At 42.3% G+C, this 15,671-nt stretch overlaps 1 protein-coding gene across 1 annotated transcript in view; it reads left to right on the top strand.

Annotated features, from left to right (window-relative positions):
• The window catches only part of LPAR1 (lysophosphatidic acid receptor 1), a 67,910-nt gene extending 52,653 nt beyond the window's left edge, over positions 1 to 15,257 (top strand). The window contains exon 4 of the mRNA XM_058827450.1: positions 14,200 to 15,257. Coding sequence (XP_058683433.1) covers positions 14,200 to 14,501 — 302 coding nt within the window. The 3' untranslated portion in view covers positions 14,502 to 15,257. The remainder of the gene's footprint in view (positions 1 to 14,199) is intronic.
• Positions 15,258 to 15,671: the final 414 nt, after the last annotated feature.

Genomic DNA, 15,671 nt, shown 5'->3' with positions numbered 1-15,671 from the left:
GATGCCTAAGGAAACTGAATGTGCGTTATTTTGAGGGGCAAATAAGTGGGCCCATCCATTGTTGCTTGCGTCTCCTAGAACATACCAGGGACAAAGAAATCTCTGCTCTTTTTCTCCCCTCGTGGTCTTCAAACTGTTAGAGCCCAGCAGATAGAAAACTTGCAGTGGTAGTTGGTTTAGATCATTTTTTAAGGCACAGCTGTGATCAATCTCCAGGCTATAAAGTTTTAGAGAAGGAGCTGGAAGCATGAGTTTTTCTCACAGCACTGAAATGGCCCCTCTGCCTTGCATTTGTCCTTCATTTAGCTAGCCTGACTTTGGTATGGCTGCTGCTCTGAGCTCTGTAGAAAAATCAGGAGAAGCCAGCAAGTATCACCAGGAACTTCAAATGCAGTCCAGCAAAAGCTGATCTGAGTTTGCCTCAGGGCTTTTTCTTTATGCATCTTCCCTACACAGTGCTGCTGTGTTGGAGTTTACTTCAGTGTTGCTTGAATATTCCATTGTTAAAACATTTTTAAAATAAAATAAAGTAATCTCTGAGTTGTATCCTTCAGTGTCTTGCTGAGTAGCTAGGAGAGTTTTAATGTTTTCTGAAAAAGGGAAGAAGCTTTGTATCTAATTTAAAACAGCAGAGGTACTTCTTAGAAGCAATTAATTTGCTGAGTAGAAGGATTTTGCAAGCGATTTTCTTACAATGTACTAATTGCTTGTTTATCTCCTTTTTTTAAACCCAAAAATTCCTCAGTGGTGGGCCGTTTTGCCTGGAAGGTCTCATTTTATCTCATGTAGTTTCCTGTTTGCTTTAGGCACAAGACTACAAGTATCTGCTAAAAAAAACCAAAACAAAAAAAAAAACAAAAAAAACCAAAACAAAAAAAAAAACCAAAAAACAAAAAACCCCCCCCCCAAAAAAACCACAAACGCAATCCTGGAGAAGTCTTTCAGATTCGTATATCAGTATGTCTGTCCCAAAATAGTCTGACTTGAACTACTGTGAGCAATGATGAACTAAAACATCAGGATGATCCTACAGGTACTATGTTTGGGTTTTTTTTTTTGGGGGGGGGGGGGGGGGCGGGTCTGTACTGGAGAAGGAGTGCTCAGTGGAAGTGCTTTGATTAGTTAATATTGAAATAAAACAAATTTCCTGCATCCCCAGGCTCTACTTCCAGGGCATGTGCTGGTAATATTGAGCAGTGCTGGTGGGCACAGCCTTTCAGCTTGGTGTGGTACATTTTTTTTAACATGGAGCAATACAAAAGCTGGGAGCATGGATTTGAGGAGGTGTCTTTTTTTGATCCTCTCAGCCCTGTTTCACACCTTCTGCTAGTCTGTCAATTTACTGCCTCTTCAGCCCCATAGGTGACCTGCAGACATGTGCAGCTGCTGCGTGTCATACAAGTGGAAATTGTCTTTGTGGTTTGGTAGCAATATTGGCCCTTTGGTTACTCTTGCATCAGGCAACAGTAGCTGATGTTGCACTAGTTCAGTTTTCTATTTCACAATCCTTCATCCACTGTATTGTTTAAAGCAGAAGGACACAATACAATATATGGCCTAGCCATAATACGACCTTCTTCTGAGGACTGATAACTTTGCCAAAACTTCTTGTGGGTTTCTGCAGAGTGTGGAGGACTCTTGTTTTCCTTTCAGAGGCCAGCTTTCAATGCAGCTGTAGCAAACTGCAACTGTTTGTTTTTGCAATTGCTTGTGGGAGTTAGTGGAGTACAGTTTCTTTGATGGTTGATTCCCTGCTTGCATGCTGTTCCCTCCCTTGGAGCCGACCTCCCAGCCCTGCACGCAGAGCCTGTCCTCACGGAGGGGTTGGGGCAGGGCGCTCCACAGATATGTCTGGTGATGGCACAGGACCAGTCAGAGGGATTAGACAGCTATATGGGACATCAGATGAGACAGAACAAATTAGGCTTGCTTTCTGGATGCTTCATCATTGTCTGCATGAAGTCTCAGGCATTCCACGTGTGAAGCAAATGCTTTCACAAGTATTTTCTGTCTCTGGCAGCCATTGGTGTGATCAGTATTGTATGTTGTTATCTGCCACATGTGATGGCACTGTTATTAGGACTTACTTTTTAAAGTAGAGTTCTACCCTGCTGTACATAATGATGATGTGCATTTTTACCAGATCACCTTGGTCTGCATCTTAAAGAATTTCTTAAAATGTCTTTTCTGTTTTGAAAAATTCTAGATTGTTTAATTTTCCCCTGGCAAAGATTTTGTATTGGATAGCATATAAATCCCTTATTGCTTGCGGACTGAAGTCCATGGCAAGCAGAGAATGCTGAAAGGGAAGAGTTTTCAAGTTCTTGCCCTGCAGAAGCAGCACTTTCATGTCAGGTCCATGGGGAGCCCCTGTGTGAGCACAGCCATGAGTTCTGCCCTGGCAGCAGCTTCTCGTCTCTGTGTCTCTGTGAGAAACAAGTTGGCATTGCCCTTAGGCTGAAGACAGGTGACCAAAGAGAATGATTGCTGTTGCCTTTGACAGTCTCACTAGAGAGGCCAAGAGTTCAGCTGGAGCTCATGCTCCTGCCCAGCTGCAGAAAACCCAGGACAAAGCCAAGCAGCAGGTAAGGCAGGCTACCCAGAAAGCACCAATGTTAACACCTCTGCTTTCCTTGCATTGTAGATAGGGGCTGGATCTAAATGACCTTTGTCTGGCACTTCTCATGAACACCCCTGAAAGAGATGAATGTGGCTGGGAGTCAGCCCAGTTTTGTCACAGACAGTTATTTCAGATTTCTGCTGCTGTTCAGTTACTCTTTCATGGGAGGATGGGAGCAAGGGAACTGAAAGTTAAGAGACTTAGCACCTTTTTTTTTTTAACTTCATCATTGTTGTCGCTTGTTATATATAGCCAAAACCTACAGTCTTTTATAGGGACACTAGAGCAAACTGTCTGCCAGAGGTCAAAGGAGTCACATCCTCAGAAATATGCAGATTGAGTAACCTTCAAAATAGCATAATAGTGTGCTTTTTTGTGGTTTCTGAGGCTGTTTATATGTCAATCTTTAAGCCAAGTGACCAAGGATGTGGTGCTAGCACAGTCCAAGCACTATTCTTGGGTGCTTTTAGGTGCTACGCTTTTCTTAGTGGAGGTTAAATTTAGAACAGGAGAGCAGACTGCCAGAGGTAGAAAAGTGCTCCTCTAAGCCAATGGAAATACAAGGATCTGTTCTGTGTGCGAAATCAAGCTCACATCTCCAACAAATACAGTGGTTTTGGGGAACCATAGTCGAAGAGAGGAGTCACAGGAAGAAGACACATCACTTGTCCAACCCAGGAACAGTTTTAATGACTAATCCTCTAAGCAGATGAGACTGGGATGCCCTCATTTGGGTGTATGTCATGAGGGTGTAGCTACATTTTCATGGTTTTACACCAGTGTGTACTGCTGAGAGAAAGAAGTAGCTGAAGATGCACCTTTTTCCCCCCAGATAATGCATGATTTGGCAATTTGAGTCTTGATGATCTAACTTGAAAGAGAGGCTAGATTTTATTAGAGCTCTCTTCTGTGTTTGCATGAAAACTTTCAATCAATCTAGATTCTGCTATGGTAAATTAAAAACAACAACAAAAAAAATTACAGAGAAGCTGCCCCTGGAATCCATCAGCAGCAGTGAAGCATTTCCAGTCCTGTTCACTGACTTTCTCATTTGAAATATCGAAAATACTGTTGTTGCAGCAGTGAGATTATATGCAGCAAGACAGCAAGCATCCTAAAGGGGAATCCAGAGGAATCTGTGAGAGCCAAAAGGTAGCTGCATCCTTTGAACAATGTCTCATCTTTACAGTGTGGAAATGCAGAACAAAGCCTGTATTTTTCTTCCCTAGATACCACTCTCATCTGGATAATTTTTAACAGGTACACAGAGAATTAAGTGGCAAAACCTAGAATTTACCCTTTTCATAATCTGTAAGTATATACTTACCGCAATCAAAACATGGGTGATTCTTCACTCAGTGCTTCTCCTGTGCAATGTCACATGTGTCTGCAACCTTCTGTTTTAGCAGTGCCATTTGTAGGTGCCTCCCTGATAGCCTGAGTAATGTCTGAATGACCTTAACAATGCTGGGGCAGTGAGGTGTGCAGGCAATTCAGCGTAGTGTCATTCATGTGGTCTGTCCAAGGCTGCTTCTGCTTTAAGGCAGTAGTTTGATTTATTATATTCAGGTGAGGAGTAGAAAGGCTTTTCTAACTTGTCTGTGCTAACTTGTCCAAAGACAGGCAGAGTTTTCCAAGCAGATTTATCCTAGAATGGCATTCCCTTATCCATAGAAGCTTACCCTATTGCCCACTTCACTTTGGAGCTTGTGTTCCTTGTTTTCTCAGAGATGCACAGCATATCAGCATGGATTCCTGTTCTTAAAACTGTTTTGTGTGACCAATCTTAATGCAGTTCCCTCAAAGAATTTCTACCATAGCTTAACCAGATAGCTATAATCAGATAAATGTTAGTATGGCTATATAAATTAAAAGCACACCAAGTTTTCTTGCAGTTGAGGTGGAGCTGGTAACACTTGGTAACACTTTCTCTTACTCAGGGTCTGGTATTAGCATGAGAGAGTTTTATTCCTATTAAGGAAACTGACAGAGGCTAATATTTTTCTTCTAATATTATTAGTTTAATCTTATGTAAGAATCAAGGCAGTCCTTTACATATTAAATTGCATCCACCCAGGCTTCATTTGGAATCTTGTGTTGCAGCTGGGCCTTATCCAAACATAATACCAGTAACACTTAAATGTCCTTAATAGCAGAGGACAATACAATTAAACAGTCTCACGTAGCAAAGTTGTTTGATATCTGTTAAACATGCCACATGGTTTGAACGTGGCATTCTGACAATGCCTGGGAAAGTATCAGAGTACTGCAGAAGGTATATGGACTTCTGTAGGAAATGTGGGCCGAACAGGGCTTTTTCCACATGGCTGTGAATTATTTTTCTGTGATTGGAAACTGCAGCTACTAGAAAAGCAGCAAAACACCCAAGTCCCAAGCACACTAAACGTACCTCGCAGAAGCACACAGAGTCCAGTCTGCAAGCCCTGCTTGTTGGGTGCCAGCTGTCCTACTCCTTCCTCACAGGATGTCTTGCAGTGAGCCTTCATTTCTGCAGAAGCATGTTCATGTTTCAAGAGACCAGGTGACCTCCAGCTGCCCCACATCTGGGACCTGAAAGCCTCACCCATACCCTTCAGACAGAGTCCTCTTGCTAGTCAAGGAGAGTTCTGTCCCCCACCTGAACTCCCAATTCATGATGAGCAGTCAGAGCCCCTAAAGAGAATCACAGCTGAGTTTGGACTAGGGGGTGAAAACAGGTTGCCAGGTATGAGCTAAAGGTTGTTTCTTAGACTCATTAGAGCAGATTCAGAGGAGGGCCAAGATGATCAGAGGGCTGGAGCAGAGGCTGAGAGCAGTGGGCTTGTTCAGCCTGAAGAAGAAAAGGCTCTGGGAAGAACGTAAAGAAGCTCTCAGTACCAGAAAGAGACCTTCAAGAGCACTGAAGAAGGACTGTTTACAAGAGCATGGAGTGATAGAACAAGTGGGAATGGTTTTCAATGGAAAAAGAGTAGATTAAGATTAGAAATTAGGAAGAATTTTTTTATCATGAGGGTGGTGAGGCACTTGAAAGGTTGCCCAGAGAAGTTGTAGCTGTCCCATCACTTGAAGTATTCAAGGACAGGGCCCTGTGCAACCTGATGAGGTGAGTGGCATCCCTTATCATGGCAAAGGGTTAGAAATGGATGATGTTTAAGGTCCCTTCCAACCCAAGTATTTCTAGGATTCTACGATTCTTGCTTCCAGTTTTCCCCAGACATATCTTGCCTGCTTTTCTTTGTCCTGTGACCCAGGGAGACCAGTACCAAGAACCTCTTATCTGCTGGGCTTACGTGTTCATTTTCCATCCAAGCTACCAGCACTGATTTGGGACTGTTGGAGTATTTGTTTTCAAGTCAGAGCATAAAGGCTTGTCTAGAACACCCAAAAATTGAAAAAGACACCAAAATTTCCTCTGTGTGTCAGGTTTTTTGGCAGCAGAGAAACTCCACGTGGACTATGGTTTGTCTTTACACAGAGATCAGTTATCAGATGGCTTTGGCAACAGCCAAGCTTTTATTCAGACATAAGCTTCACATATCTTTATGAATTTAGAAATCAGTTGGAATGCTGACCACTGGCATTTAATGACTTCCTGTTTTTGTCTAAAATGTTTTCTATAGATAAAAGCCTTAATTTCTCCCTTTGCAGAGGGGCAGTGTACCATCTCTCTCCTGCAGCTACTGGATCAGGAGCAAATTCTATTTTTCTTGTTTTGAGGGATTCAAATGGATACAGATAAATTGCAACAGGATTAAGATTATGCTTTTATTTTTGGAATGCGTTATTCACATTCCTCTTTTCAAGTTGTTCTTTAAAACCATTACAAGTGTGTTCTAGAAGAGGACTATTCAAACACCTTAGGTCTGCAAATGTCAATTGAGAAACTGTCCTGGTCTCCTCCATTTGCATTGGAGTTCTCCTTCAGAGATGTCAGCTGTGGAATACTTGAAGACAGCTGGATCAGCTGGCCAAAAAACAGTACAGTCATTTGTAAGACTGGAAGCACCAGGCAGGGAATTGGATCAAGTGTTAACCTGGGCTAGAGTTCAGTGAGCACCCATGAAATAAGTTCTGGTGGCTTGCTACTGCTCAGTTTCATTTCTCTGCAGTTAGTCTTATTTTGTTATTGGTCATCCCCAGGCTTTTCTGTCTGTTTGGTGTTTCAAACTTCCAAAGCTTTAGATGCTACAGGGATATAAAAGTGCATGGAGACCATTTGGTATTGGAAACACCCACATCTGGTGCCAGGAAAGGCCACCTGGTGGTGTCTGGGTGGGAAGACATGCAGCAGATAGGACCTGCAGAAGGAAAGCCAGGAGTCTGAGTGTCAGTACAGCCTGCCTCCAGCACATGGCAGTAAGCACTCGGGGCAGCAAGCACAAGGTGCTGCAGAGAGCCAGCTCACAAGGATTCCCACAGCTGGGAGTTAGAGAGTCTCACAGCTTGTGAGTCTGGCTGAGGGAAAACTGCTCTTCATCACCTCTGGTCTGGACTTGCAAAGCGAAGCAGGAAAAGAGGATGAAAAGTGTTGGCCCACCCTGAGAAAAAGGAAGGTATGATCACTGTAGGCACAGCCCTACTGGCCACAGGCATTTTGTGTCTGACTATCTCCATGCTCGGAGACAGTGGTCATGCTGCTAGTGGTGCCAATGGAATTGTTGGCTAGTAGTTTTTGTCAACTCCCTGTGAAACCATGATAGGTCAGATGTTTCTTCAGCTGACCCTTTGTGTAGCAGGTACAGCTGCCAAAGTGTGTCTGGTTTTAAAAAAAGGCTTTGACTTAAAGATTTCACCAGGATATTTGTGTTCCAATGATGAAATGACAGGGCCAATGTGGAGATATGAGTGCTGGAAAAGAACAGGTAGAGGCCAGCCTGTAGCAAAGGAGTCTAGGTGCCAGCAGGAATATCATTGGTAGTCAAGATGGTGTGTCCCCTTAGAAAGAGGTTTTACTTTATTTTTTCTGAAATGAAAGAAAGGGATGAGGATTGGATGGATGAACAGACACACATGAAATACTAAATATTAAGGCCCAGAAAGAAGTGATGCTAACATACACAGAAGTTCACTCTTTGGGGTCAAGGCTTGCTGCTCCTCCCAGTCCAGCCAGAACACAGGCAGAGCCCGAAGGCTGCTTTCACATTAAGTCATTAACAAGTTTTAAACCAAACAAATGTCTGAAGATGGAAGCAAATGGGCTCCTTAGAGAAGGGATGGTTTGTTGACAAAGATAGCTATGCCTTAAACACCAAAACAATTCTGTGCACCTTCAAAGGTGAAGACAGATGCTTGGAGCAGATACATTCTGAATTCCTGCTGAGAAGAGGAAACACATTTTTGAGCAAGACATGATTTCTCTGTTCCTACACAATCCACCCATTATTTTGTACAGTCTGGCTTAACTTGCTAGCTGAAATTCCCAGAACAAGATTCAGCAAGAGGTTGGACTGTGCATGTGCAGGTAGCTGTGGAAAAAGTAGGAAATCAGAGGTCTGATGCAATACTAGCAGAACCAGCTTATTCTAAAATCCCTTTACAAACCATGGGTACAGTAGACTGAAAAATCTCACAAACCTGTCAGTTACAGAATTCACATGGAGTTAAAATATTTGATGAAGTTGAGGATAGGGTTTTATTGACAACTTGCACATTTAGAGCTGCTCAGCTCCCAGGAGACTAGTACATGGATCCCTAGGGATGGGGCATATATAGTGTTAAGAAAGACAAGCTGGTGGCTTGTGTCACCCAGCTCCTTTCATATGCTCTCTAGTTGTGTACTCTCTCTTATGTGCTCACATCCTCTTGCTTCAAATCATCTTAGAGAAGTATGTGTAAGATAGTGTTGCATGAATATGAATGTAGATTTTATTTACCTTTGTGTAGTTTCTCATTTCCTGTTTTATGCTGCTATCCCCTTTCTTTCTGGAGATATCTCCTCTTTCTTTCACACACAGCCCCACCAGATAAATGTTTGGCTTGAAGCACAAAGGTACCCATAGTGTTAAAGTCTCCCAGAGGTACATAGGAGAAGGCAGCATATTACAATTAATCAAAAACTGCAGAAGGAGTGTGTTATGAATCTCTCACTCTTTCAGAATTCATACAGCTTTTTTAAATAAAGACACCTTGAATAAACAAAGCTGTTCTGATAGCACCTTTTTGAACATGGCCATTCTTACTGGTACCCTGTAGGCAGCTCTCCCCAACCTGAGGTATTTTTCAGGGACTTTCCTTCACTGTCATCCTTCTCCTGAAATCTTTTGGAGTCTGTGGATGGAGAGGCAAGCCGTTCATATAGAAAGTTCTTCAGAATTTGCCAAATTTAGCATACAATTATTTTAAATTTATTAATCTGATCCAAATGTGGTAGTCACATTCTATTTCTTCATACAAAAATTCCATGGGTGGAAGCAAACATAGCATACCCCTATGTTAATTATTTCTAGCAGAAAATGAAAACAACAAGAACAACATTCTTTTCATCCACCAAGAACTATTAGTAGCTACATTGTAATAGTGTTGTGTCAAAATTGGGGAAAATGAGGTCAGACTAGAATTAGAAGAATCGCTCCTACACTCTGTATGTTTACAGAATGATAAATGATCTTCATAATCTTTGGCATCTATATAATTCATTCATTTTAGATTTCATGCTGTCATATTTGTGTCAGGGAAAACAATACATAGCTGTAAATAAGCACTATTGCTTGCAGTACTTATCTCTGTCCATGATTTGCACAAGATAATGCTCAGTGTGATAAGGAGGATCATTGATACAGTTTACAGATGAAGAAGCACAGTTGTGTTGCAGCTGACAAGCTTGCACCTCAGCTAGCATTGCAAGTGGCTTTCCCTGCTGAGGGTGGGATTATGCCAGGCACTTCTGCAGCCCTTTTTGGCTATGGTTTTGTTAATTAAAACAAATCATTCTCCCAGATCATTGCTTTCAGCCTGCACCAAGTGCAGAAGGACTCTTCTCCCTGTTGGTGGCTGTGATAACAGTGAGAGCAGTGATATTCAATGCCCTCTCTTCTCTCAGTCACTGCTGTCCCAGAGGAAGGGGGGTGCAGCTGCCTGTCACAAGTGCCATTCTGAGGGCAGGAGGGGATTTCAAGAGGACAGCGGGTGGACAAGAGTAGAAGGGCAACAGCAGCAGATTATAAATGTTCCTGCAGTTCAGCTGGAATTTATATTTTCTGTCTTTGTTCCTTATCCTATTCCTGTAATCTTAAAAAACTGCAAACACAGGAGATTTTTTTTTTCTTCTCCACTAAAAAGAGGCCCTTTCAATATTTTTCCTCTACACATAGACTGAGGAATTTGCAGGGTGAGTGTGACCCCATGCCAGGTATCAGAGTTAACACACAAGATGAATAGATGAGAGCACATGAAAGGGACACAGTGTGGTTAAGGCAGAGAAGAAGGGTGTCTCAGAATAGGTGTGCATTGACAAAAGCTACATCCCTCTGGAGCCTCTGAAGCACAGCAGTGTGTGACTTGGCAGAAGCAGAAGTGCTTCTTTTATTTTGCTCTTTTGAGTTGGAGGAAAACAAATGTTCACAGAATAAACACAGACATAGGCTCTCCAAGGCAAAAGACAAAAGAAAAAAAAAAAGAAAAAAAAAAAGAGTGCTGCTTAGGAAACACTTTGTCTGCTAACACAAGAAGTTTCATGAGTAGCCATCCAGTCTGGTATCCTAGTAATGAGTGATTAGTTCATTGGTGTTTATTCTTGTGTAGCTTATTTCTTCTCTGCTTCTGGTTTTTGGAGTTGTTTTCTCTTTTGTTCTTGTACTCACAGATTTTTGTGTGATTATCATGGCTGGTTTCATATGCCTACTGCCTACATGAGTTTTTACTCTCTTGCAATCAAACCTTGCTGTGAGGCCTTGTCTTGTTTACCCAAGGGTTTCCAACATCCAGCTACCATGGAAACATAATCTGCACTGATGCACCAGACAAGGGTTCAAGACAGATGTGATGTAGTCATATCATGGTCATTGGAGAGCCACCAGTGGACTTGTACCACAGCTCTGCAAGACAGACAATGTAAAAGGAGTTGGAGTTTCATTTCTCGTTGGTATGAGAGGAATCACACAGCATCAGACAGTTCAATTGGGCCATAGAAACTATTTTGTAATTCATATTTCCTGCTGTAAAACATGCTTCTCATTCTGTAGGGACCATTCAATCTTCTAAGATGTGCTATTTCTCTGGTTCCCTCAAGCTTTCCTGTCTAATGGTTAGCCATTCACCCCTCAGCCTGACGGGCATTTCATCTTCACCCAGCTCTCTGTGGTCTGGCCCTCAGGACAGACCTTGGCCATGTTCCATGGGAATATTCCTTCTGCTGCAACTGAAGAGCTCATTTAGCTTCTTGCAGTGGCCATTGCGTTTGAAGGACTGCCAGGGCTGGAGGTAATATCTCAAGGTACTCTCTGTCCAGGCAACAGTGCTCTTCAGCCACCCAAGGACATAAAGCCTGCACCTTTTTCCAAGTATGCTGGGCTCTCCTAGTGCCATAGTGGTATGACTGTGGCATATCCACAAGGGTTCAAGCCACTGAATGCAACAGATCTGCCTATGTGTCATTGTAATTTAGTTTTGACCAAGTTCGTAAAATGTTAAGATACACCTAGAAATTACCAATGCTGTACTTTTGACTGCTCTCAGTTCTGGTTCCGAGCAGAAAAACATCAATATTTTGCCGTATGCTTAAGGCTTTCCAGCACATGGCAGCAGGAAGCTTTTGGATGTCACTGTTTTATTAAATGTGGTATTTTTAGATCTTCATTCTTGGTGAAGTCAATTCACAACAAATTCCTGGGAGGGGAAGAATTTAATCTCACTTCCAGCTTACTTCAACAAATATTCTAAGTAAGAGGGGAAAAAAAAAAATTCGATCCTTGTTTTCCTTCCAGAAAAAGAATTCCATGTTTAACAGATAAAGTTTCCAGAATCTGAAGTTTTAAGAGCCTGACATTTATGTTTCCCTTTGTAGTGAGAGATGCTTCTTAGTATTTTCCAGGGTACCAACAGTTAAATAAAAATTAGCAAATCTGACACATTTTTGTGTCACCATTTACAAGCACTTAATAAGGTGCCAGAGCCATTAGCATAGGGGGCTGTTTTGCTAGGAGCAGAAGGGTGACAACTTGCACAATACTGATTTCCTTCCAGAGCTGAGTGGAAAGGCAACTTTTGTTTTTACCATTTTTCAGTGTAGCTTGAGCTGCACAGAGCAATTACTCAGTTGCTCAACCACAGTCCACTTTTTCTTGAGTGCAGCCTCAGCAAGTATGTTATCAGACCTGTCTGAGATACTGAGGAGCCCAGAGGGACAGGTGTTCAGTGCAGTGAGCTGCATGTGGATTTTTGTGGATGACTTTGGGGGTTTCTCAGGAGCAAATTCCCATCTGCTTCACCATAGAGCTTCTTGTTTCTGTTTCTAACGTATCAAAAATTATGCCAACAGAATGTTCTGTTGTTCCTCAGCAACAGATTTTTAAAAAAATAAAATAAAACTGACAATGGAAGCTTTCAATTGCAACTTTGAACAATGCTATGAGAGCTTTCCTGCTAGCTCCATTGTTTCCACATTGGACTTTTCTGCTACAGGCCTGGTGAGGATGCTGTCATTGTCTTTTGTCCTTCCCTGTAGATCCCATGACTTTTAGTGTTCCCATCTCTGATGTTGTTCTCCCAAGGCAGCCTATAGTGAAGAAAATACATGCTTAAGCTAGAACAAAGTCCACTGCTGCCTTACTAGCTATGAGGCTGAACACAACATGCACAGTTTCAATAGTGAGTGGTTGAATTAGAGTTATTGACTTGGTTTCTGTAAAAACCAGGTCAGCAGAGCTTTTCTCTGCAGGGGGCAGATTCTATCAGCATGGACAATACTACAAATAAAGAGACACCATTTTCTACTTTTACAGCAGCAGGTACAAGGAAGGGACAAAAACCTGTAGCCTTCTGCACAGGTTTCAAATACTCTTTACTAGGACTGCTGGAATCCAAAAGAGCTCCAGACAAAAGCTATGAAGTGGGTTCATGTGTTTGATACCACCTCACCGTGGGAGAGTTTCATCCCCATGCTGTCAAATTGCTGCCAGAGACCCTGACAAAGTCATTTGGTGAAAGGGCTTGATGGCTACTGGCAGCTGGCAATTCACCCCTCAGCTTCTTTCCATTGGCAAGCTTTGTTGGTCAGCAAAGCGACAGGCATTGAGTGGCACCATTAGCTGCAAGCAAATTCAGTTTAGGGATGCTTTTTGGTGTGTAAAAAGCCTGTGTGTGTGGTAACCAGTGCCTGTCACCTGGCTTACATTGCAGGCTTGCAGACCCCTTCGGAAAAATCTTCTGTTTGATCTAGGAGGGTTTGCTGTCCAAACAGAAATGTGTTTACACAGCTTACAGTTGGCACTGCCCAAACTGGAAATTGCTGGCACCTTCTTGGCAGGCGTGGCAAAAAGTCTGCATGCTGTGGGAACTGACTTAGCTGCTAGTCCTGCAAGACACCATCGCTGAAGAAAAAGAGGGAGCAGTATATAAACAAATAAATACCACAGTGGCAGGAAAACCAGTTTGAAAACAGCACTCGCTGCTGGGAAGCCCTTATTGCTGCTGCCTGTGCTAATTCTGCTCAGTGATGATAAGACATTGGTTTCCACCTCAGTAAAGCAGCCTGGGAAATCTCAGGAGCCCTGTCTTTGTTCTGACATGATTGGTGTGTAAGGGTTTCCCCAGCAGTGCTTATATTTAAAGCCTCTCTAACCCTGCAATCTTCCTTTAATTCAGTATTCCCAATAAAGTACAAGGCATTTGATTTAATTTCTGCATTGAGCTCTGAATTTTGTTCTGGGCTTTGTTCTCCTCAGAGCTTTGGAAAACAGAGAAAGAAGGGGAGAAGCATTTTAATCAGTGTAAGACTTTGGCTTTGACACTATTGAAGCCTGATGAGCCTCTGAATTTCGACTGAATAGAGCCCTAAGAAAAGATGTAGATCCGTTGAAGGACAGCATTTGAGTGGAAGAAGGATGTGTGTTTAGGACTTTCCATTACATAATGGAGCTGAAATGGTTTAACAAGACCCAGGCTTTCTTTTTCTTGAGAATTGCTGCCTGCACCACTCTTTTTCTATTACTGATGCTTCAGTCACAGCACTCACAGAAAGGTTTTCTTTGTTTTTATTAGTTTGAGAAGTAAATTGCAGTATTGTTTCTTCTGATCAAGAGATTGATTAGTCAGAGTTCTCTAACTGAAGGGAAAAAATGTTCCTCATTGTCAACTTTAAATGTAAATGTATTTGCCAAGCAGAGTTTCAGATGGTGGGGGGCTGGGGCTGGGGCTTGGGGGTGTGTCTTGCTCTTCTGATGTGCTGCCCATAACCATTTACAGATCTTTGAAAGCCATCCCTCTCATCGGGTCAGTGAAAAGAAATTGTGGGAACAATGCTCTTGAAAGAGCAAATTAACCATTGCTTCTTCTGTCTGGATGGTTCTTGTGGTGTTTTGACGAGTAATGGTGCATTAGTATGTTTGTAGACTTTGTGTTTTGTCCATTCTTTCTCTTTCTAGGTGCTTTCATAATCTGCTGGACCCCAGGATTAGTCTTGCTGCTCCTCGATGTTTGCTGTCCCCAGTGCAATGTCCTGGCCTATGAAAAATTCTTCCTGCTCCTGGCAGAGTTCAACTCTGCCATGAACCCCATTATCTACTCCTACCGGGACAAGGAAATGAGTGCGACATTCAAGCAGATCCTCTGCTGCCAGCGTAGCGAGAGCACCAACGGCCCCACCGAAGGCTCGGATCGCTCAGCATCCTCCCTCAACCACACCATCTTGGCTGGCGTCCACAGCAATGACCACTCCGTGGTGTGAAACCACAGCCAGCCCTGTGCCTGACAAAGAGCAGCAGGCAGCGCTGTGGACGGGGCAGGTGCATGGCCCTAGGGAAGGTAACCCACTCACGTTTTCTCAAACACTAATGGACTACAAGTGCATCTTTTCCAGGGGGCCTGACATACCAGTGCAAACTGCCCTGTCCTCAGGACTGGCCATGCTGCAAAGCCTTTGATTTCTCCTTTGAAAAAGGGGAATATCGTTGCTTTGCAGAGGAGGTCATCAGTAGCCCATGGAAAGCCTTGCTGACACTTTGTTGGACTTTGCTGCATCTTGGTGCCAGTCTGAATCAACTCTGATTAATTAAGCTTATACCTGCTTCACTGCATTTACATGTAGCCACTTAGTATTTTTAAAAAGGGAGTAAAGGGGATAAAAATATGCCTATCATTTAATAGACATGTAATATGTATCACCATCAGCATGCTTGTGATGAACATTTTCTGTGCAGGGAGTAAAACTGTGCTCTAGTCTTTGTATACTTAGCCACACTGTCATAACTACAGTAAAAAGAAAAGTATTTTTTTTAACACAGGCAACAGAAACATGAGGGAAACTGACTCTTCTTACCTTCATTACTGGCGTTAGAGAATGCATGTTCTGTGTGTATGCAGATTGTTTTAATCATGAAAAAAAAAAAAAAAGTTCTTTGTAAAGTCTGCCGGAAAGTAGAAAAGCATAGACTGTATTCCAGTGTTTGTTTAGATTATGAAATAAACAGTACTTTAGTCACAATGTATATAAGGTTCTTCTTTGAAGTGCAGTATGAAATTTGTAACATGTGAGGGGAACCAAGTTTTTTATGGATAAGTTCTTAAAGTAGGATACATCCCTAAGGTTCTTAAAGGGCTACAGTTAGTTTGGTAGTGTGAAAAAATTTTATTTATGGCATACTCTTGGAATGCTTTTCTTGTTCATGTCAAAAAGCATACACATTTTTAATGGGGAAAAAAAAGGTATGTTTTTATGGATTCTTTCTTATAATTGAAAGCAAAACACCTGTATTTTTGCACTGAGAAGTATTTCTAGGGTACCATTCAAATGATGGTTTCAAAAGCAGTGGGCTACTAAGAACCAAGGCACAATTTTATTTTGTAAGGTCAACACTTTACAAGGTATTCATCCATTGCAAATGACTGGACCTTATTC

Source organism: Poecile atricapillus, chromosome Z, assembly GCF_030490865.1.
Source record: "Poecile atricapillus isolate bPoeAtr1 chromosome Z, bPoeAtr1.hap1, whole genome shotgun sequence".
In the NCBI taxonomy this organism is placed as follows: domain Eukaryota; kingdom Metazoa; phylum Chordata; class Aves; order Passeriformes; family Paridae; genus Poecile; species Poecile atricapillus.
This window is presented reverse-complemented; position numbering and strand designations above follow the sequence as displayed.